The 24,574-nt window shown below is 46.1% G+C and overlaps 1 protein-coding gene across 1 annotated transcript in view; it reads left to right on the forward strand.

Moving 5' to 3' along the window:
* The window catches only part of LOC139656400 (A disintegrin and metalloproteinase with thrombospondin motifs 2-like), a gene marked incomplete at its 3' end in the record, with an annotated part of 42,868 nt that extends 18,509 nt beyond the window's left edge, over positions 1 to 24,359 (forward strand). Inside the window, exon 3 of the mRNA XM_071533962.1 lies at positions 24,182 to 24,359. Coding sequence (XP_071390063.1) covers positions 24,182 to 24,359 — 178 coding nt within the window. The remainder of the gene's footprint in view (positions 1 to 24,181) is intronic.
* Between the last annotated feature and the right edge of the window lie 215 nt (positions 24,360 to 24,574).

A 24,574-nucleotide genomic window follows, 5' to 3' on the forward strand; every position in this document is an offset into this window, starting at 1 on the left:
TCTATTCATGTCGCTAGGTTTTATGCATACTGTTACATACTCCTGTTTTTTCTGTGCTTAGTCCTCTTGTCTGTAGCATCTCAAGCTAATGCACGAGGAGTAGCAGTGCTTAGGGCTCAGTCTGAGCACAGCAGAGTGGAGGAGATGGTGTGCAGTCGCAGGCTGAAGCTAGCAGCTTCCCAGAGAGGGTTGAGGCGGAGGCCAGCGATGTTCACTCGTCTGTCGAACACGCACACTGTCTGTCTTCCACCAGAGAGAGACTCCCTTGGCCTGGGCTGCCTTCATCAACACATTAGCAATATGCTGCGGCCAGCGTTTTCGCCTTACTACAACAACACACAGACGCTATCCAGAGACAGAGGGAAAAGCGGGGAGGAGGTGTGAAGAACATAGTCAGGGACTATACCGACAATATGTAGATGACTTCTCCTTTTCCGTTCTCTCCCTGTCTTCGCCTCCTCTCCTCTTTCGCTCCTCCTCCTCTGCCTTGCCTTCTCCCCATCCATTTTTTCTGTTTTTTGTGTCCTCTTCTGCTCCCTCAGTGATTTCCCTCTCCTCTCCTCTCCTCTCCTCTCCTCCTCCCTCCCTCCACAGAAAGAGGTCATTACTAGAGTCCCCCCCAGGTTCCTCATAATCAAATATTTGACCTAATGAAGGGATTTAATTACTGGTTGCCCAGCGCTGGAGGTGTCAGATTACTGCTACCCCTTTTCATTTTCCCTGCAATTTATCACTAGCCTGACAGCAAGGGTGCGTATGCATGTGCAAGAATGTGTGTGGGTGTGTGTGTGTGGGGTGCATGAGTGTGTGCACGTACCCTTTGATGCAGCATGCTGGAGAAGTGAGTGTGGACCAGTGTACAAATTTAGTTTAGTTAGCGGGCCACTTGAGACTTTGTTAGCAGAATTGCTTGTTGTGTCTTGGAAATGGTATCTAAACTATGTGAAGACACTGTCTTCTCTGCATAAAGTGTAGCCATACTTAACATTCATTCTGCAAAGTGTCCAAAGAATATGATGATCACAGCTGTGCATGGGTTTTCATTCAGTTGGAAAGGCCAAAGAATTATAATTGTGTTTATATTATAGCTATTCCATTCTGATAATACATGCTGAAATTGTGTGTTTACATTATGCGTGTGGGTGTGTGTGTTTGCAAGGGTGTGTGAGAGAGAGAGCATGCATGGGTGTCTTTATGCACATGTGTGTGTGTGTGTGAGACAGAGCGTGCATGCGTGTATGTGTGTGTGTGTGTGTATGATCACGAGTGTGTGTTCTTATGTGTGCGTGTTTGTCAGAAGTTTGTGGGGGTGCACAGTGGTGGCCCTCCCAAGCGTAAAATGAGCAGCGGTGGAAGGGTTATCCGAGTGTCCAGACCGTTTAGATTTAACTATGAATTAATAACCAGGCAGGATCACAGCGCTGGAAGAAAGGCAGGCCAGTGAGGGGGCGAGACAAAGGAGAGCAACAGCGGAGGAAAGGGCTGGGGGTTGGAAATTACTCCTAAAGCCATTCTCTCAGCACATTGTTTCATGCCAGAAGATATTACACAGGGAGGAATTCTTCAGCGTAAACCCTTCGTCGTCATATATTCATACAGTACATACACAAAGAGTGGTGGGGCAAAGTCAGATACTCAGCAAAATAACTCCAGCCCGAGTTGTTTTAGATAGCTGGTCCATCTAAACTAACCCAAAAATTTGGTGATTTTGTTATCTTGTCAGTATGCTAAAAATGTTGAGATGAAAATACCAGTTGGCTGGCAGAGCTGAATTTGTCATCTAGGACAGCTGGAAAGGCTACCAATGCTACCAACCTTCCTTAATGGCTGTTTACTATGCAAAATGACTAATTCTTCATATTTAGTGGGTTACAGCCAGACTTTCTTGAGTCATAATTTCTAAGATACTCACTGCCCAACACAAACACAAAGTCAATGCTTTGTTCAGACAAATATGTGATCTAAAAATACAATGGGATCGACATGCCGTCTATTTGCAAGATCTTATCCATCTTCAGCGTTTCTCCTTGCTGAAAGCCCCTGCCTATCTGTGTTGACGTTGACATTTGCTTTGTTTATTCTATATTCAGTCTTCTATAGCTGCTTTGTTATCACTTTTTTTTTTATTATTATCGCCCATATGTGTCCTATTTGTGTGAATACAAATAAGGAGAATTTAGCTCTGGGGACGGCAGTTCTCATTATAGTGCCGCTGTAGGATGAAACACTTCCAGTCAGCTTTTCAGGAATTAAGAAAAAATATGCATGGCTTCTCGATGCTGATACTTTCAATTCAGCTATGAAACTGAGAAATTACAGTTATCAAAATTTCACACAGCAGCATCATAATGGAAGGGATGGTGTGATAAACACTTCCAGTGCCAGTCCGGTCCTCTGTCATTCATGCACACACACATGCAGATGAGGTGCGTGCAGCCTAGGAAAAAAGGATAGTCTTGAGATATACACTCACCGAGCACTTTATTAGAAACACCTGTGCACCTGCTTATTCATGCAATTATCCAATCAGACAATCATGTGGCAGCAGTGCAATGCATAAGATCATGCAGATACAGGTCAGCAGCTTCAGTTAATGTTCACATCAAACATCAGAATGGGGAAAAAATGTGATCTCAGTGACTTTGACCATGGCATAGCTGTTGGTGCCAGACGGGCTGCTTTGAGTATTTCTGAAACTGCTGATCTCCTGGGATTTTCACGCACAACAGTCTCTAGAGTTTACACAGAATGGTGCGAAAAACAAAAATCATCCAGTGAGCGGCAGTTCTGTGGACGGAAACGCCTTGTTGGGAGAGGTCAGAGGAGAATGGTCAGACTGATTGGAGCTGACAGAAAGGCGACAGTATAACTCAGATAACCTCTTTACAACTGTGGTGAGCAGAAAAGCATCTCAGAATGCAACACGTGGAACCTTGAGGCGGATGGCACTTTGGTAGCCGGTTGACACTGAGCTGAAAGCTGATACCTACCTAGCATTAGTAAGGTGTTCCTAATAAAGTGCTCGGTGAGTGTATATACGAATGGCATGGCTAGACAGACAGGACGGTCATTGGAAAAAAGACCTGTCAGACAGAGGCGATGTGAGAGGAAGGATGCTGTGTTGACCGAGTTCTGCACCCAACACTTCTTGACACCCATTAATTTTCCCACTCTTGCCCCAATTCCTGCCCCTATTCCCTGTTCCTGTCCCCGTCTCCGCTTCCCACACCGAGCCCCTGAGGCCGGAGCCTGTCCCGTCGCTCCCTTGTCTCGCTTTCTCTTGATGCTAATGAGGGTTAAATGAGTGTGAGGGAATTCCTGGGAGCGTGGCGGTATTCCCAGCCCCATTCCCGTTCCCAGGCCTGTCCGGGAATGATCAGGCTGATTCCAGCTAATGAGGGAGAGGGAGGTCATGAGAGCCAGTATTCGTGTGTGTGTGTGTGTGTGTGTGTGTGTGCTGTATGTGCATGCACGGCATGAATGGCTAACATCACTAAACTGAAAAATCACATGTATTCTTGACCTCCTGACCTCTGTCTTACCATGGCAACCAGCGGTGTTTAAATGCTAAATCTACTGCTGTTGCATGAAATCCCTGAAACTTTTGTTGTCTATCCAAAAGGTCAACTTGATTGACCTTTTGGCCACCAACTTGGTTTTAGCCTGAAGACCATGTGTTTTTCAGTTCAGCTAACTGGCACTGAAAAGGTTTCATAAACCCAAGGGTCGCTGTGTTTCCTCAACCCATAGAGGAGCATGTAATCCTTCAACTGAAGTTAAATCATGGAAATCACCAATATTGGAGTTGGGTTAGCAGTGGCAACATGTTGCTTGGTTTGAATGTTTGCACGGTCCTTTCAACTGCCCCATGGAACCCCGTCAAAACCCACTGTGTAACTTATATTCTGGTGATGCTGAAAAGAGCTGTGTTTCTATTCTCAGTCTCTAAATAGTTGTCTGATTTCATTTGAAAGCAGCTCTATGCAACCTCACAGCTTTCAGGAATATCAGTAGCATTGCCACTGTGCTTTCCCTGACACGACTTGAAGCATGTCCTCCACAGAGATAGCAGAAGCTTCTGGTAGATACTGTAGATGTTGTGAGGCTTTTCAAAAGCCTGGCTGTTCTGACAGATATCTGTACTGCGCACGCTGTGCCCTTCTCTCTAGTGTCTTGCCTGCTGTGCCGAGCTGTTATGTCTGCTATTCACTGGGTGGCCTTCTACAAGGTCTCTGGCATAAAGACAAGCTGACCTCCTGTGTGTGTGTGTGTGTTCATGTGTGTGTTCATGTGTGTGTGTGTGTGTGTGTGTGTTTGTGTGTGTGTGTGTGTGTGTGTGTGTGTGTGTGTGTGTGTGTTTGTGTGTGTGTGTGCTTGATCACTGAAAGGCAAGGGGCACAGGGTTAAGCAGAAATGCAGAAAAATATGTTTGTTTGTACCCACCGAGCCTCACAAGCTATCAAACCACCCAGTAATACAGTATTCAGTGCTTCTCCTTCCATTCAGTTGCTACAACGTTACTGCCCCACCTATAAAAATAAAAAAAAAACTATGTAAATGGCATTATTTGAAAACTAATTTAGTTTATGATTTAAAAATCCATAAAATATGTTTTTGTGTAAGCACTCTGTTTTGTGATTTGCCCTTGAAATTATCCACGATTTGATTAATTTGTGGGTGTGTGGCTAACTCCAGTGTTTGGATTGGTTTTTATCTCTGTCAGCCTGTCATCTCTCCCTCTGATTGGCTGCTAAGCAGCCAGTGTATATGTTTATCTCAGGAAAGCTCACAGCTAGGCTACATGGCAAGCTAAATGCCCTCTAAAAATGACGAGCTTGCCACCGCAAAAGGATCAAGTAAAGCGATACAGCTGGTAGGCAACACCGGCGATCCAGGACCAAACTGTCAAAACACTGCGAGTCTGTGTGGAAGCCTGTCTGGCTTGAGTGCCCATATGACAAGCTATGGCTTTATAAAACAAGCCTATGTGACTAATTCATAGCTAAAGTTTGCTGTGTAATCTTTATTAGACAATACAACTCCTCAAAATCCCCGTCAGAAAGCAGTGGGTAAACAAGAGTATTTTAGCCTGCATTTCCATTGACCCATTCTTCATCATTTAATGTGACGCTGCACCGATGGCCTAGTTTATCCTCTCATCTCACTCCCTCTTTCATTCTTTCCCTCTCATATTTCCCTTCGTGTCCTTGATATTCTGAGGTACTCCGTTTTGATGAATCCACATGTCATTCATCATAGTGCATCTAGTTCAATCCCAGAATCCTAGATTTTGCGATATCAGATTAGCTGTTTGAGTTGTAGAATGACAAAATCCAAATGGGAGGGAATACTTGGATTGACATGATAATCCTTTGAGACCTGTTAATGTCTTACATTTCATTAGAGCTGGGTTAGAAAAATATATATTTTGTGCAAGAAATAGTAAAATAAAATTATCTTTTTTTAACCTTAGTGTTTATTGTGACATCTTCAGTCATAGGACACCCTTCATGAGGTTTGCTCAGTAATGTACTGTCAATCAACTGTAGACTGAGAGATGAGTCATACTTACAAAATGACCCGTGGTTGCTGGATTTAAAAGAGAGGACACCGATGGGAACAAAATAAACCTCCTCATCGCTGAATCTGTGTTGTTGGCTACATCAAAGTAGCTTCCCAGACCGTTTCGCTCAAAAGACTAGTGTGAAAGGTTCCAGTTTGGACCGGGGATGCCCCCTCCACCCTCTTTTTTTTCCTCTTATCGCTGTTCTGTCTTTTAACACTAATCCCTCTTTCAGGCACACTCTCACAACCCACCATGTAAGACCCATCTCATGTTGCCTTCTCCATGCCAACAGTGACAACAAGAGGAATGAAACCTTTAAGTCCCTGCCATGCGCACACACACACACACACACACACAGAGGACTCCCTTGGCAGGTAGTTTCCCAGTCTCAGTATCCAGTCCTCTCTGCTGCAGCGCCAGAGTGGCAGAGGCCTCTCAGGTGCTTTTGAAGTGCAACAAGCCGCCTCTGTCTTCATGCCCGTCGCAGATGGGGCATCTGAGCTTGGCATCATGGGAGAAAAGGGGCATCACAGCGAGATGGACACAGGAAACAGAAAAGGGGAGAAAAAACACAGACATGCAGAGGGAGAGCACTACACAGACAGAATACCGTGTTGTGAAAAGTGGGGGGGGGGCAAACAGGCCTGAGCCAAAATCTATTTGAGAACTTAGCATCAGATCATACACTTCTCCTGAATGCCGTCTGTGTATGTTCCACATTTCTGTCTTGTCAGCTTATCTGAGTTAGTTTATGATCGTCTCCCGCTAATCCCTCCAAAACCTAATTTTCTTCTCTTGCTGTCATTTGTCTTCTCTTTGCATTTCCTCTGTCTTTCTATCCCGTCCTCCACCCGCCCCCCCGCCTCCACCCCCTCTTGTCTTCGTTTTGAGCGACTGTTGCTCTTGGCGCGGGTCCTAATCGGTAGAGAGGGCAGAGATTGATTTACATAGGAACAGACAATCGAAAGTGACTCAGAGCCGTGTCTGTTTAAAGTACAGAATCTTGAAGTGCAGATTTGACACCTGTCTATATCAGGGAAGAGTCTACATCTGATGGGACCAGTTGGATCGGTCTATATCTTGCATCAAATGATCCATGAATATTGGTTCCTGGCTCATTTCAACTAAAAATCCTTTAATTTGGATCATTTAGGGTTCTTTTTTTTTGTTCTGGTGTAAATTCAACCCATAATTTGAGTGCATAGACAAGCTTGTGATTGTTGGCAGGTTGAATGGCACTTTCAAATAACCTCAGATTCACGGACAGAAAGTACAGACAGGCTGTGCCCAGATACACACACTCAGATGCACACTTGGGGATACAGACACACTCTCAGACGGAGGCGAGCTCAGAGTTCAGACGTACACAGACGGTTCAGTGCAGACGGTGCCGCTCACATCTCTATTGGCGTCTGGGCCAGAAGAGGAGACATCAGGTAATTAAAAAGAAAAAGTGAGAGAAAGAACAAGGGAGGGAGCGGGAGAGAGAGAGGCAGAGTGGGAGGGAAGGAGAGAAAGAGGCCAGTAGAGAGGGAGATAATGGACAGGCTCACGCAGCTTCGCCAGAAAACATAACTTATCATTAGCGGTGCCATCAGCAACCGCCATGTTAAACCCGTGGGTTCTGCCACAAGGACCGTCAGTTAGGTAAGACACACAAACTTCTCTTGGAGTGACAATTCCACTTATTTATTGTTGTTGTTTCAATTATTTGTTGTTTTGAAAATTTAGTATTTTGCATTTAAATTGTGAGATGGGATTCCATTTGTGGATGCTTGTGCATGCATTTGTGTGCATGTGCATATACATGTACAGCATTACCATGCATGGGTGCGTGCATGTGTGTGAGTGAGTGTGTGTGTGTGTGTGTGTGTGTGTGTGTGTGTGTGTGTGAATTTCACCATCATGCACATGCAGCGGTTAAATATTAAGCTGGAACTGTCAGGCTGGCTCAGGGAAAACTCGGCTCCCAGACACGTCCGCCTTGGGCTCACAGAGAGAGGGAGAGAGAGGGAGAGAGAGAGAGGGAGAGAGAGGGAGAGAGAGGGAGAGAGAGGGAGAGGGGGAGAGGGAGGATGACGAAGTTCAATCATCTGCGGTTAAAGGTAAAAACAAAAACACTACTGGGGCTGCAGGACAGAGAGAGTGAAAACTTCACAGGGAAAGCAGAACAGAAGTGACAGATTTCTGTCTCTCTTCCCACATCCCTTGCTCCTGTCATCTGTCCAGTCCAGGAGAGAGAGAGAGAGAGAGAGAGAGAGACAGAGAGGGAGTGAGGGCGAGAGACACTGAGCTGTCATGATGAAAATGCAGTATGTTTTCATTTTCTGTTTGTTTTCTGTTGCCATGGCAGCGGTAAGTGAAGTTAGCTTGTGTCAGGTGCCTGTTGGTTTGACCCCCGTCTTTGAAGCTGACAAGCGCTTGAAAAACACACTGAGGAGTTTGGCTGGTTCACTTTCACACACCCACACAGCCTCACACACATGTACGCGGACACACACACACACACACACACACACACATGCACACACGGTATACCAGATCTCAGATGTATGGCTAGTGTGGGCTTGTATAAAGTGTTCCATTGAAATTGAATGGGGCCTGCCAGTGAGTGAGACCATCCTCTTATCTCTTTGCCCCAACCAGCACCCTACTCCCCTCTATAAATCTGGAAATCCATTCCATGTTGTTTCCACATCTTATAGAGAGATACAGTGAGACACAGAAAGAGAGAGGTGAGGAATGAGTGTGGGAGAGAGAGAGATAGAAGCGAAGGAGGAGTTGTGGTGGAGCCAGAGCTTGTCCTATCTCTCGTAAAACCCAGAGCGAAGACCAGACTGGGCCTGTGGGCCAAAAGTACATCCGTCATGAAAAGAATTAGTGCAAGGCTTGAAATAAAGCCCTCTGTGTGTGTGTGTGTGTGTGTGTGTGTGTGTGTGTGTGCAGAGGCGAGCTGGAGAAAAGTGCGATTAGATAAGGCACTAGAAAAGCAAACATGGGCAAATAAGTTCTTCTCTGTCTCTCTGCACTTCCGCCTCCTTATGGTTTCCCCTGTAAACAAACTGAAGCAGAGGTCCTACATGCCGGGCCAAAAATGAATAAGTAAAACAAAAAGTCACACATGCACATTATTCATGCGGCGCTGTCCGTCTGAACTGCATGTGCTGTACCTCGGTGCACCAAAGAGGTAGAAAAGTGGCACAGCTCTTTTTCTTACTTTCTCTCTCTCTCTCTCCCTCTTTCTCTCTCTCTCTCTCTCTCTCTCTTTCTGTGTTCCAGCTGATTTGAAGTGAGCGAGTCTCTCGTTCTGTGGGCCTAGTAAATATTTCAGCGGTTCAGGCGCCTGCGCTAAGCCTAGCCGCAGCGCTAACACGTCATTGACCATTAGTGCTAACCTGCTGCTTCCGCACCGCCTCTCCTTTTTCCTCTCTCCCTCTTTTGTTTCCCCCACCTCGTTCTCCTCCTTTTCGTCCTCGTCCTTCTTCTCCTCTTCCTCCACTCTCCCCTCCCCCCCCCCCCCCCCACGAGGCCTGGCGTGCGTGGCGGCGGGCTTCCTGTTTATGAGGTGTGGCCCACGGAGAAGCCTGCTGTCGTGAATGAAGCTCGTTTTAAATTATAAAGAATAATAAATTGTGGGAACTTGAGAGGCTGAATCTACCGCTCCAGGAAGCGTTGTGCCTATTAATTATAAGTGGGTAGATGAAACTTCTGTGACAATTTGCAATAGTCAGACCCAAAGAAACTAAGCTGACCTCCCAGAATTTCAGTGTTGATTTTAGCAATAGGTGTAAATAATGGGAATGTATGTGTTAAAGGATGTTTTAAAGTAACTAAACCAGAGCACAGTTACACATATCGAACACACACACACACAGGGATAAAGTGCACAAATCTCCTTTCTTTTCTGTCCCTATTTTTAAACACACACACAAACACACACCCACACACCCAGAGAGGTTGGATCAATCAAGAGAACAACAGGCCCGGCCTGTCAGCTGAGGCATAGTCTGAGCCCAATCGATCGAAAGGCAGGTCTTATTGGTGTACACTCTATTTGGACTGGAACACACAGAGGCACAGACACACAAACACATGGTCACACACACGCACACACACACACACACACACACGCCACAGACAGACGAGTGAGTCATAAGCTCTAGGTTGGAATCTTTTATAGTGGCTTTGGTCCTAGTTGCTAATCCGTCTCCACCACATAGCAGCCACACTGTGCTGGAGATGCTGCTGTGGGAATGTCTGTGCGTGTGTCATGCGTATGTCTGTCTGTGAGTGTGTGTGTGTGCGTGTGTGTGTGTGTGCATGCGCGCGCGTGTGTAGGAGCGCGAGTGTCTCTGGAAAATATCGGGGGAGTTGACGGATGAAACAGGCGCCTTTAAGAGTCCCAGTTCTGCACTTAACCTGCCAACAATTCACACTGAAATAAAGAGACTCAGAGAACATGGAGGAGATGGAGAGGGGGGAGAGAGAGAGAGAGGGAGAGAGGGAGAGAGAGAGCGAGAGAGAGAGAGAGAGAGAGAGAGAGAGAGAGAGAGAGAGAGAGAGAGATGAGTTGAGGGAAGCTATCAGTGCTGCCTTCTCCCCTTTTCTCTCTGTGAGTGAACGTCAAACTCTATCACGTCAAGAGGCCCAAACAAATTTAAAGTGATTTGGTTTGGGACTTTCGGTTGCACATGTTTTCTTGACCATTTTGTCAATGTCCAGGTGGACTGCGGTCCTGTTCTGAGGCGGGATTCCTGCATCTGGCTTTCTCATCCGGTCGTCAGTTAGGAGAGATCCCGCTAAGATGTTTGGATCGTTCCTTTCTCATGCCTGTCATGCGTCACTCCCCTTCCAGGCTACCTGAAGCTGCTCCCGCTGCGTGTGTTTGGCTCTTTTTTGATGATTGTTCTGTCCACGTTTAGCAGTGAAGTCCAAGCCTGTCTTGGTGTGTCTAAGCTAATTAAAGCTGAATTATTGATAGTCCGGTGAATTATTCAGAGAGGATAATTAGAGATAGAGACAATGGTAAACACAGGTACAGCAGCTCAAGGAAGAGAGGGAGAGAGAGAGAGAGAGAGAAAATGGGATAGAGGGAGGGAAGGGGACGGTATGGCCTTTTATTCCTCTGGCGTTTTGCCAGTCCTCTCCCTCTCTTTGCCTCCTGTTTAATTCCCTTATTCTCCATGTTTATGTCATTCCCTTCACTCCTAACCCGATGTCCCTGTCCTTGACTCTGCAGCGTTCGCTATCCCTCTGTCCCTCTTTCATCCATCCATCCCTCCTTCCTTCCTTCCATCCTTCCTACCTTTCATTCCATCCTTCCTCACTCAATTTCCTCCTCCCTTAGTTTCTCCTTTTTGCCTGTACCTGCATTTTCTACCATCTTTTTCTCTGTGCCGCACCCATTATTTTCTTACCGACTTTCCCTCTCCCTCTCTCTCTCTCTCTCTCTCTCTCTCTCTCTCTCTCTCTCTCTCTCTCCCGGTTCCTTTCCCCTGTTGCTATGACATTAGCTAGCTGTAGCGGTGTCAGGCCGGCCTTGAGGGATGAGACTAAAGAGCTAAGTATTGCTCTTTTCATTTAATTACTCCTCCCTTTCTTTCTCCTCTCCTCTCCTCACTCCCTCCCTCCTCCCAGCCCCGGCTCCCTGCACATCACACTCTGCCTTCCTCTCCCTCCCATTCTCCGCCTCTCCCTCCCTCTCTTCCTTATGCTTCTCTGTCTGTTACTCTATTTCTACCTCACTCCTTACTGCCCTCCCTCGTGTCCTTGCGCTCTCTCTCTCTCTCTCTCTCTCTCTCTCTCTCTCTCTCTGTCTCTCTGGTGAGAAAGATAGAGGAGAGGGGAGGGACATAACATCACACCCACATCCTTCCTACTACTCTGTTTGGCCCATGTGGCATCCTGTAGAACTCCACCCATCAGCCTCTTGTGCTCTATCTGTCTCTGTGTTTTTCAAAACACACATTTCTGTCTCTCACCATGTCATTTTCTTCCTGTTTTTCACTATAATTATTTGCCGGGCCACCCTCAATCCAGATAAACTGAGACTGCCTTATTTAAGTGGACAATTCCAGCTGCACACACACACACACATATGTGAAAGCACATGTACACGACACACTGCGGTGCTGCAGTGTAAGGTGTGTGTGTGTGTGTGTGTTGGCCTAGGCTTGACCTTGATTACCTTGGTGACGGTGAGGCTCCTCATTAGTGCTGGACTGGAGGAAGCAGTTGGGTAATGAGGGAGCAGCATTGTCCTTAGGCACACCTACACACACACACACACACACACACACACACACACACACACACACACAGATGCCAATGCACCAGCTCGTATTAGCACTTGCATGCACCTGCTGACACCTGCGCTTATGCAACATCTCATACATAAGCCACATGTACGCACATACACACACACAAACACACACACACACACACACCCCTCCTGAGCACATCTCAGTCTCAGGGCCCCCCACTCAGTTGTCTCGCCTCACCTTCTGTTTAGTGTTTTTCTCTCCCACACACATTCTGCCTCTTCCCCCCGTCTCTGTCTTCCTCTCTCTGTTCTGCCCACCAGACGGACCTAGCAGACCTTCCTGCCCACTGAGTTTCCTACTGTATCTGCGGTGCGGTCACCTCGACCGGCCTCAAGATGGCGCTCTAATTCATTTGCATGTACTTTTGCATATTGAGTCCTAACACGACCCATGCAAAACTTGGGAGGAAATCTTGACCACCGTGCGGCAAATAGCGGCTGATTGGAAACAGGTTCTGATGCCATTGCTTTCTCCTTGAGTGTATACAAAACAGATATAAGCAGCAAAAAGTGTAATTTCATAATTGAAATCAACTTAAATGTGCCGTAAGACGCAAGTGCCGTTCTCCACAGCTACTGTATGTGCTGCATGCAAGTGATGTATGGATTAAAAAAATCAAATAAATAGCTTTGTATGATACAGCATTGTGGCCTTATACTGTATATTAGGATATGCACATTTTATCTGTGTGTGACTTTTATTCTGAAATTTGGTCTATGTATACTAGATCAGTGATTCTCAACCTTTTTCATATCAAGGACCCCTTATTTAGTCCACATTAGAGCCATGGACCCCCATTTGATGAGATTTTGTCTCTCAGACCCAAATCTGAATGTCTATCTATTGTCAGATATGATTTTGTCTAGAATTCCATGACTATCTGTATTTTAGGTAGAGAGATGACAGTGAAACTATGATCAAAATAATCATTCTTCTACATTCTCAAATTGTGTTAAATAATGGTGAAGTTTAACAATTTATCAATTTGCTGGGGACCCCCTGGAACCCCCTCAAGGACCCCTGGTGGTCCCCGGACCCCACGTTGAGAACCGCTATACTAGAGGCAGTGCTGGCATGTGCCAAAGGCCATGGAGAGCAGCAGTAGGCTAAATTGTGGACTTGATTTGTCTTTGTTTTTGTCAACAACAAAATCAAACTTTCAAGTAGCCATTTCTTCACATATCTGTTTTGTATATGCTAGGAAGCCATCACATCAGAACCTGTTCTTCATCAGCCGCTTTTTGCCGCATGGTGGTCAAGACTTCCTCTGAGGTTTTGCACTGGTCGCGTTCGGACTCAAGATGTAAGTAAATGCAGATGAGCTGCAGCGACATCTTGAGGCCGTCCACCTAATCCTACTCCCTGCTCGGCCTTTGTAGTATTCCACTGCCTTGTGACCAGGCCTTCACCTGCACACATAGTGGAGGCTGGCAGCAACACACATACACTCACACACAAGGACGTGCAGGATAGATAGTCCTGTATGAACACACACACACACACACACACACACACCTACATGGACAGGCACACACACTTGCACATATAAGGTAGGCTACTTTCTCTCACATGTCCTAACACTTAGATACCAATAAGTGACTATGAGCCGCAAAGCTTGAGAGAGAGAGAGAAAGAGAGAGAGAGAGAAAGAGAGAGAGAGAGAGAGAGAGAGAGAGAGAGAGAATCTCTTTGAATGTTATTGTGTACTGCATATAAAATGTGTGTAACGCTTCTTACCAGCAAACATTAATTCCTTCACATAGTTTACTGATCCTCACTCTGCGATGGAGGCTCTGGGTACGGGAGCTGAACACGCAGCAACCCAGTTCCTCTGTCCAGACACTGACTCTCTCACACACACACACACACACACACACACACACACACACACACACCTAGACTGATATTCATCTTGATGCTTTGGCAATATTGTCTGTGAACTTTCATGCCAATAAAGCACATTGAATTGAATTGAATTGAAATTGAATTGAGAGAGAGAGAGAGAGAGAGAGAGAGAGAGAGATAGAGAGAGAGAGAGAGAGAGAGAGAGAGATAGAGAGAGATGGGTGGAGAACAAAGAGGCTCTGTGGTCCTCGTGCCCTCAGTTTACCAACACTCCCATTGCTTCCCTCTAACACCGCCTCCTCACCTCATCAACACACTAGCATGCACACAGACAACACACACACACACATGCACACACACACACACACACACACACACTCACACACACTGGTTCACACTTGAGACGAGAGAGCCACACTGGATTTCTTCCCTGGAATCCTTTGAAACTTTGGAATTCTTGGAATACTGTTCGGAGGCCTTGGCTGTGTTTTTGTATTGGAAATATGAACATCTGAGAGAACATCACCAGTCATTGCATTTTTGTAAAAATTGCAAGATAAAGGTCTCAGCTTCCCTCACTTTCGTCTATGATAGTGGGACTGGGAATTTCAAAGTTTGGTGGTCTGGTTTCTCTTTAATACCAGTGGCAGATTCCATTCACTAATAAGTCGATCATATTTCATGATCGACTTATTATCATACATGAAGTCAGGGCCCAGAAAGGGAGTGTTTGTAGTAACAGATGTGTGGACAGAGATGTCTCTCTCTTCTCCCCCTCTCTCTCCCCCTCTCTCTCTCTCTTTCTCCCCCTCCATCTATCCAACGAGAGGCTGATTAATTCTCGCAATTTTCCCGCTTTGATCATTCCCTTCAGAAGCGGTGCAGCCGGAGAGAGAGCGAGAGAGGGAGCTCTTACAATTCAAAGGTAGACGAGGGATTCGCTCTCTCTCCATTGCATGCTGCCTTTCCCTCCCATCCACATCCACGGCTCCAACCCTGTTCTGACAGATTCCAGTGGAAAGCCAGAAAGGGAATGTGAAAATGAAGGAGGTGGGGGGGAGAGGGGGAGGAGAGGGTGAAAGATAGGTGGAGGATAGAGAGAGAGGAAGAGAGAGAGAAAATAAACAGATGTGTAGTGTGGCGGAGGGAAGGAGTGTGAACTATTATCTAGGGTATGTTATGTTTGAATGTGCCTGACTGTAACTTTTCTCATTTAGTTATTAGTACTCTAGCTGGCTCTGTTCTGTTGTGCTTTGTGTGTATGTGTGTGTGTCTGTGTGTGTACCGGCTCCACAGGTAGCTTCCCTCAGTCTGCTAATGAAGGAGTGGTTGTTATGAAATCAACAGGCAAGTCAGCCCAATCCTGTGATCTCTCCTGGCGGCCTCAAGAGACTTGTATGTTTGTGTGTGTGTGTGTGTGTGTGTGTGTGCATGCTCCCTTCTTTGCCTGCATGTGGGGTCGAAAGGGTGGAGAGCAAGGGGCAACTCCCAGTTAGAGCGAACGCTTGATTGGCTGTCGCTGTTGCCCTGAGACAATCCGATTGGCTCTCGGGTCCAGCAGTCAGTGGAGTGAGCAGGTAGGGGAGGGTCTTGGGTCTGCTCTGTTGCTAGGTTACAGGTATACCCAATAGATGTGGAGATATAGAGATAGAGTAGAGATAAGGATGAGGATGGGCGTGGATCTGCGCGTGTGTCTGTGTGTGCAAGAGTGTGGAAGTGTCAGTGTGTGTGTGTGTGTGTGTGTGTGTGTGTGTGTGTGTGTGTGACTGTCAGTATCAGGGGAGGGGTTGATAGGAGTGAGGGTCAGGAAGGTGGAAGCAAGAGAGAGACAGAGAGGGGGAGCGACAGCAAGTGAGAAAAGGAGGGAGAGACAGAGAGGGATTTTTCTTTTAATTGAGAAGAAAAAGAGGCTTATTGTGTTTTATCGTCGCGTCTCGCTCATACAGACAAACCTCACTTACTTACATTCCAACAAGCCGAACTGACAGGTTATCCAAACACCTGTAATGGAGCAAATATGGAGACATCTGAAATTGGTTGAATATCCTGCTTTTAAACCACAAATGAGACTAGTAAAATGCAGGTATCATTGCAGTTTGAAATGTCATGTTTTTCCATGTTTTTATCAGTCCAAGCTAAATCTTTCATCAGGATTTACCTTCAGCTCTAACTGTAAAGGGACACAAATTCACAGGTGCAGCATTTTAGTTATTACTGGCCAGCAGATCCCAGGCCAGTGGTTGGTTTGTAATTCATTAGAGCGCTGTGGTATTAATCACAGACTGCTTTAGACAACGCTGCTCTGGGAACAGCTGCTCCGCTGCACTTAGATTGCAATCATAGAGCGGTCAGTCGCCACTAATCGAGGTCATTTATCAATTTGGAAGACCGCACACACAAACGCGCACACACGTAAAACACGCATGCACACACACACATGCTCACAAAGTGGATCGATGGCTGGGCTGGGCCGGTAAGAGGGATTGATGAGTGCTTGGCCGCTGCTCTGTGCGTGTGTGTGTGTGTGTGTGTGTGTGTGTGTGTTGGCATTAGCACGGTGAGTATAGAGAGGGCAGGGAACTCACAGAGGCTAAAGATCCCTAAAGACTAACCTCCAGTCTATTAAAATGTGTGTCAGGCTTGTCACTTGGAAAGTCGTGATGCGCTGACAACGCACCCCAGACGTTCCACAGATGTATTTCTGTCTATGGGCTGCACCTGTACAGATCATGTCTTCTAGTACAGATATCACTCACAACCCCAAACCTGGTGTGTAAGTGCAGATCTCTCCTTGTCAGGCTGCTGGATTTATTTTGGTCGGAAGATCACCTTTCCCCTTTACGCAAAGGGTAGAGTTAGGGCTGGACTATACTGACAAAATCAAATATCACAATATTTTAGAATACCTCGATATCGATAATGTGACGATATTTTGGCGGAATGAGTATTCGTAAGATTCATAAGATATTTACACACAAGAAAATTTCTAAAGTTAACGATCATTAGTAATCAGTAATGTGTAATCAGTAGTAGTAATATGGATGTGATGAGCAGGTAAAGCCAATCACTGTTCATTTTACTGAGCCAGAACAGGCTAATAAGTTGTGCCACTTTACTGTAATGCAGCCTGGAAGAAGTAACATTAAAGTTGTTTAACCAAAATCCCAGATGATATCTAGTCTCATGTCACAATATGGATATTTTACGATATATCACCCAGCCCTAGGTAAAGTTTTGTGTTTTCAGATATATCCGTCTTAAACAAACACATAGTGACTAGACATGCATTTCCTCAGTCATTGCCTGCAGTGCAATCTCTCAGTCAAGGGCACTTTGGCATTGTTGGGGGCCACTGTAGACAACATCAGCCACCCTCCATGAGCCAGTTCGCAATTAGAATACACCTCTCTAAGGGGTTGGGTTGGGTTTGATCCAGCAATATTTCAGCTAATACTGTAACCCCCTCCCCCCCTCTGTAGCAAAACCTGCCACACGCTTTTGAAAACACCGTCCCTCTGCTAATACCTGAGCCACACTGTGAAGAAGACCCATAGAGACGGAGTGAGGAAGGCCTCTAATCGTCGGATCCTGTAAACATTCACCGCACTTGTCCTGACTCCTCCGTGTTGGTCAGGCCAAGAACATTTTGGCTGTCTGGGAAAGCTGTCAGACGGCTGGGAGAAAGAGGGGGAGAGAGAGAGAGAGTGAGAGAGAGAGAGAGAGAGAGAGAGAGAGAGAGTGGAACATTGGGAGGAGGAGGAGGAGAGGGAAGATGAGGTGGAGGAGGATCTTTACTGCATTCCAGATGTGCTGAACTGACCACGGAACGAACATCCCTCTATCTCTTACCTCTTGCTCATCTGTAACTTCTCCTCTTTCCTTCCCCCTTCCTATCCCCCTCCGTCACCACGGAATCTCCTCTCCGCTTTCTCGTTTGCCGTTCATCTCTCACTTTCAAACTGTCTCATTCGTTCCCCCCGTCTCCTCTCCCAGGCCGGTTATCACACATTTCTTTTCCTCCTGACTTCTCCACTCATTCTGCCTCTCGCTATTTTCTCTCCTTTTTCCCGTCCTCGTTCTGCTGATTCATAATCTCTGTTTGGACAGAAAACAGAGGGAGGGAGCTTCTGTCCTGATGAATAACAAGAGGAATAGGGAGAGAGAGAGAGAGAAACTGAGATTGTCTGTCTGTCTGCCTGGCAGCCTGTCTGTCAGCCTTATATCTGCCAGGCTGTCAGTGATTGTGTTTCTCTCTGTGTCAACACACTCAGCCTGAACCAAAATTTCCACAGGCCCTGTGGTCAGAATACCCAGGTTCGCCTAACTACTGCTATTCTTAGGGCACATGCCATCCAAAGTATGCTTATACAAGACGGCCTGTTCTCCCTCGTCTTTTGTCTCTCTTCTTTTTTCCTACACCTGCACACCCAATGCACGCTCACACACACACACACACGCAGACTGCCTCACCCACTTGGCGTAATGAGAAACAGAGCGAACGAATAAGGGAGGGAGGATGGGATATTAATGGCATAGTAAGAGGAGAAGAAGGGAGAGAAACAAAGAGGGGGGATGAAAAGAGAAGAGATGGAGAAAGTGGTAGGGGAAAAAAAAAAAAGGAATAAAGGCAGGAGAAGGAGCTGATTATGTGGAGAATGCTTGCCCGGAGGGAAAGGAGAGGAGGGAGGAGTAGCGATATATAGAGAGGGGGGGGGGGGAGGGAGGAAACAGAGCGCCGGCTGAGTTTAGAGCCCATGACCCAAAGTGCTCTATGGGGGTCGCGAGGAAGAGGGAAGACGTTCCTGGAACTCTCTGACTAAAAGCCTGAGCGGCTTTGCAGGGAGCAAGGGTGAGATTTCACTGTTTATTTATGTCCCCCCCCCCCCTCTTCCTTTCACTTCTGCATTTTTACAATTCCCTCTTTTTTTTTTCTTTTAGGGGTCACAGACAGTTGATGTGTACGGGCCTGACTGGAGAGGTTTAACCTGGACTGACCCAGACTTTATGTGTGGGTGTGTGTGTGTGAGAGAGAGAGAAAGAGTGTATGGGTGTATGTGTGTGTGTTTGTGTGTGTGTGTACTTTGGCTGACATATTGTGATCCAAAATGTAGGGCAAAAATGAACAATTTGCAAATGAGAGGGAGGGAGCAGGGAAAAAGAGAGAGAGAGGGCGACCGTGTGTGTGTGTGAGTGTGTGTGTGTGTGTGTGTGCGCGCTTACGGTACGCGCATGCAGACATGTGTGCGTGTGTGTGTGTGTGTTATTTTGGAGTGTGACCATTTTTAGAGACCACTCTAGGTAATGAGCTGAGCAGGGTGACAGGGACAGAGCTGCATCGCTAAGTCCTCCGGGACTTAAATCACACTGGCATCTGGCTGCCACCACACACACACACACACACACACACACACACACACACACATACACACTACATGACGTGTGCGTGTGTGTGTATGTATATGTGCGTATGTGTTTGTGTAATTGACGGAGGACAGAAGAGTGAAATAGTATGAAAGCCCCCTCCTTTCCATGTGTTTACATTTGATAAATTTTGTTTGCTGCGTCGGATTCATCCTCCTCATCCTCCTAGCATATCCCTGATTAACATAATTGGGCAATCACCTCGCTCTTCAGGACATTAAGCAAATAATTTAATTCACTTAATGAATCTGTCTTAATACTTAACCTTAATTACAGTTCTCTCTCTCTCTCTCTCTCTCTCTCTCTCTCTCTCTCTCTCTCTCTCTCTCTCGCTCTCTGCTCTCTACCTATTCTCCTGTGAGAGTAAAGCAGTAGAGAGGAAAGGTTTGCCAAGGGTCATAAATGTCTTATATATTTAGCATCCCTGGGTGTTTTAAATAGCTTTGGTTCATGCATGCCTTCATAAATTTCAGATAAATCTGCATTTCTGCCTGAGCTATAATCATAATCCAAACACAAAACTCTGCTTCCTCTGAACCTGACTGCGGAATAAAGGTGCGATTTGTCGCGGCTGCGATTAAAGACAACACTATTAATATTGGTGGTGACATGCACTTTTAATCTCTCTCTCTGAAGTGTAGCTAATTCTTCGAATCAGCCTTACTATTGTACAACGAGCCCGATTCTCTTATGACTCAATGGATGAATGAATTGGAGGGTTACACAGTGTGAGTGAGTCACTATCAAAGCTATATCCGCGTGTGTGTGTGTGAGAGAGAGTGTGTGTGCCTGTGGATGCATGTGTGCAACTGTGTGTGAAGCTAGCCAACAGTAGTAGGGCTATGAATCAGATCAAACACACACACACACACGCACATATATATACTGACACACTGACACCAGATCAAACACACTCACACACACTGCCTGCTCTGAAGGGCCCCGACCGGGTGTGACTTTGATCCTCACCACAACATCCGCTCCTCCACTCCAACGCTGCTTTTCTGCTATTCCTCTGTCTCACGTGCCCCATAGGACACTTAGCCGGCGCTCAGGTTACTCTCCTCCACTCTTTAAATAGAGCCTGGTATGTCTTCAAATGCAGAGGATCCTCCCTTTGTAACCGGACACCCAGGTTGTAGCCTCCAGATTCGGAGCCTTGCAGATGGGCCTCAGTGTCCCCGAGGGAAGGGACTGTGGTTAGTGTCACCGTCTCAATGGCCGAGAGGGTAATAATAGCCCTTTATATATGTCGGGTCGTGTGTGTGTGTGTGTGTGTGTCAGTTGAAGATAAGCCAGATATGGGATAGGTTACACTTTCCAGCGAGTGTATTTATGTTTTCTCTCCTTCAGTCCTCTTTGATGATAAATCACCCGGATATCGTTCATTTCTCGCGATGGGGTGAACTCAAGGAAGTGTTCAGATTGATTGAAATATGACCTGAAATAGATCCGACTGTCCACCAATAAGAGATCATTTCAGCATTTCAGCTATGTGTTTTTTCCCTCCTCCAATAGCTGGTTAACTTAAGTCTTAAAACCTATGTATCTGCCTATAGGGCTTATTCGATGGCAACTGCTTTGATTGCCATGAGTGAGTACGATTACTGTTGCCCTATACTAAGCGCTTATATAGGTGACAGCCGATGAAATTATTATGCTAATTAAGTGTTGCATATTTAACACGTACTCCACCGATTGCCTGTACCTGTGTGCACGTTCAGTGGACTTTGAAGACATGACAGAGCGTCAAATCCAGTCAAAGGTCTCACCTGCAGAATTGTGGATTTAAGACAAAAGGTGGTGTGAAATTTTCACACGTTCCTAAAGCGACTGAAGACACCCTGACACCCTAATTTGTTGAAACCGTTCCAATATTAAAACATTTTGTCATAGTTAACATTTATTCCTGAAACAGTGGTAATATTTCATATGAGTAAAACAGCAGAGGAGCAGGTGGTTTTTTTTTTCCCCCACCACTGTGTGCTTTATGTATTGCCTTCTCTACATGCAAATGATCAAATGTGGGAAAAAAACAACTCAGAAATATTGAAAGATGCTAGTAATCTACGTTTATGATTTAGAAAATGCTCTACCGTGACGGTCTCAGCCGCGCTAACCCTGTTGGTGAGTTTTGGAACAACAGCTCTCGTGTTGCGGTGTTACGGCCCGTGGTGTACTGCGGATAAATCTGATTCTCAGTCAGTTGTTCTGGACACAGTGTTTGGACAAGCCTCCCCATAATCCCCTCGACTAGGCCTTGCCTGCTTCCTGGTTTAGAGGGAATGAAGACAATGCTTCACACTACAGAAATCTGTACAGACTCTTTGATGCTTTATTCACTCAGATTTTTCAAAGGAGATGTCCAGCTCTCTCCCACCCCCACCCCCTACCCGACCCCCACCCCACACCCCCACCAGCCCGCACCATGCCGGCTCTGATCGATCCAACCATGTCTCACAGTCCCACATGTCATCTTTTTCTTTGACACAGCTCTCCTCTCCCCACTGCTTGGTATTCTGGAGCGGGAACGCATGCACCATCGCAGATCCATCAGCTCCGATCGGAATGCCGCACCACGGCTCGGGGAAATGGAGGGATGAGAGAGAGAGAGGGAGAGACAGAGAGAGAGAGAGAGAGAGGGAGGGAGAGAGAGGGCAGGTCAGTGGCTTGTCGACATCCTTCCGGGACCAAAGCCTCAGACTGACAGGGAGAGAGAGAGAGAGAGAGAGAGAGTAAAAAGGAGAATGGAAGAGGACGAGAGAGTAAAGGCAAGAAAAAAAAGCTCCTTTTTTATTTCTGAAGGGCCAATTCTTTTAATATCCATTTCCTTTCATATCAACTTCTGAGGTATAGGTGGAGCGTACTCTGTCTTATACGACCACTGCCTTTACAGCTCCAAGGTTTCCATAGATAGTATTCTATAGTTGCTCACAATTCATTCAAGTATGATTTTACCACATAAAAATAGCTAGCTGGAGTCGAGGTGCTTTCACAATTCAACCCTGGTCTCAGTCCTATTTGTTATCTTTTATGGTACAGTCAGGCTCCATGTAGATGCTATAGACTGACAGAGAGCTGTCATGTATATGGATGTGGTCAGTGGAGGGGAGAGAGGACTTCTCTCATGACTGCACTTCACACAATAGGCCCCTGAGAGAGTCAAAGGGATAACGCACAGTACAGTATGTCCTGTAGTGTTTTCTTATTGTATTGTGGGCTTGGATAAACTGACACTAGCTATCCAGCTCAGACTGCCTCGACACCCTTGTTTTTTGGGGGGTTTTTTCAGAAGTATTTTCTTTATGTTCTTAGCCTGTAGTGATATTCTGCATTGGCCTCAGGAATTTTGCTGGGCAACATACAAACGACCACAAACAGGTATTACAGTATTAACTCTGTGTGTTTCAAAACAGGTTGAAACTCTCATAACCGAATGTCTTTAACTTTGACAAGTTAAAGACAAGTTAAAGAAGTCTTCTTTAACAATCTCAGATAACTGGTGGTGTGAATGTTAAACTGAATTTCTGAATTATGCATAGAGGCTTTAAGCATGACCATTATCTCAATTCTTGTAAAGTAGCTTACTGTATTAATAGAAAATTGTATAGGTTGTATACAAATCTCATCTTAAACATCACTCAGTTGTTCCATGTTTTGCTGGGGCTAAAAGCTTAATGTGTAATCTAAATCTAAACAAAAAGCCGCCTTGACACTGAAATCCATATCCCAGGAATGTCATATCACATCATAATCCATATTACATACTTTATATTTCTTTCTGAAACTGATTGATGGATGGGAGTTAAACTGATTACTATAAATTGATTGCTTGGCATTTATGAATGTAGGCCTACTGTATGTGTATCCCTGTTATTAGGCTGAAAAATCTAGATTAAATTCAGATAGGAGCTTTAAAGGTGATAAATACTACCAGATATGGTAGGTTATTATAAAGCAGGGCCACTTGTAGCAGGTTATTGTGCCCCAGTGTGGCATTTTTTGACTTGGTTGTCTTTCAGCAAAGCTCTCCGCATTACAGTCCACACACAACTTTTCATCGCACATCCCTCAGTAATGCATACTGTAGTTCTTTATTTCATCATCAATTCACATTCCTCTGTTCGACTCGCTCATCATCCCTTCCCTCTCCTGTCAGAGGGAGGGTGGAAGGAGACAAGCGCTGAGCGTATCAATGTTTTTCTCTCCTTCATTTATTCCTCTCTTTCTTGCGCTCTTCCCCTCCAAAGCCTCTCTATCCTCTCTGTGCGTTCTCCCCCATGGCTTCCCTCTACAGCAGTGCGTTGCCTTGGTAATTACCAGTTGTCTAAACAGACAGATGGAATTAGAGAGAGTGACGGGCAATTTTCCCAGCGCCTGTTTTCCCAGTGTATGTGCATGCAGCTCTTTGCGTGCGTGTGTGTGTATGTGTGTGTGTGTGTGCGTGTGTGTGCTCTGTATGCGTATACATGCCTCTTTACTTCTCTCTTTCTCTCTCCCGTCTCGCTTTCCCTCTCACTCTCTGCCAGTGTGTTTGTATTCGTGCACATCGGTGTATGTGTGTTTGCGTGCGTGTGTGTGTGTGTGTGTGTGTGTGTGTGTTAGGTGGACATGGGGAATTACCTGACAGAGCGTGTTAGTGCAGGATGGGAGTGGGACAGTCTCATCTCCTGCTGCTGCGTCGGCCGGCTCAGATGCCAGGTGTCACTCCGGCCCTCCGCTGGGCCCCTGGAGGGACGACCACTGTCCCCTCCGCTTCTCTTCTCTCCTCTCCTCTCCCAGCCGGCCGCAGAACACAGCAGCGGGCAAAAAGCAAAAGGGCTATTTCTTTCTTTAAAGTGTCAGGGGATGAGATAAAGGATGGATGGAGAGGAGAGTGAGAGGCGAAAGGAGGGAGGGGCGGAGGAGGACGGGTGTTATGCGGTTAGATTTGGGACTGTATTAACACGATGTCACAGATGTGCGGGTATTAATGTAATCACATTAATTTTCCCCTATTTCTCTCCCTCCCCTCTCTCTGTGTCAGGCCGGTATGATCAGGATGGAGCAGGAGGAGTTCTTCATCGAGCCGGTGGAGAGGGGCGATGAAGTGATCGAGGAGGAGGAGGAGGAGGGAGGAGGAGGAAGGACGCACATCGTCTATCGCTCCTCTGCCGTGAAGAAAGCGCCCATCAGCAGCCCGGCAGCAGACTACCACTCCAGAGGTCAGTCTGTGGCTCCACACTCTACCTTTATACACTCTCCACCGCTGTACTTTCTCACAATGATCTGCAAAAGCCATCAATAATAGCCCCTAAAATGTTAAACAGACATCAGTGGGAATATGAAGAGTTTTCCTCAATTCCTGAAAAGCTGACTTTTTAATCATAGAGTTCCATTAACAACGTCTGCACTTTATTCCTAATAAACGCCTCACTCT

The sequence above is a fragment of the Centroberyx affinis genome, unplaced genomic scaffold (assembly GCF_046629955.1).
Source record: "Centroberyx affinis isolate AG114_WGS23_722 - 3 ecotype Tasmania unplaced genomic scaffold, CSIRO-AGI_Caff_v1 ptg002473l_1, whole genome shotgun sequence".
Lineage (NCBI taxonomy): Eukaryota > Metazoa > Chordata > Actinopteri > Beryciformes > Berycidae > Centroberyx > Centroberyx affinis.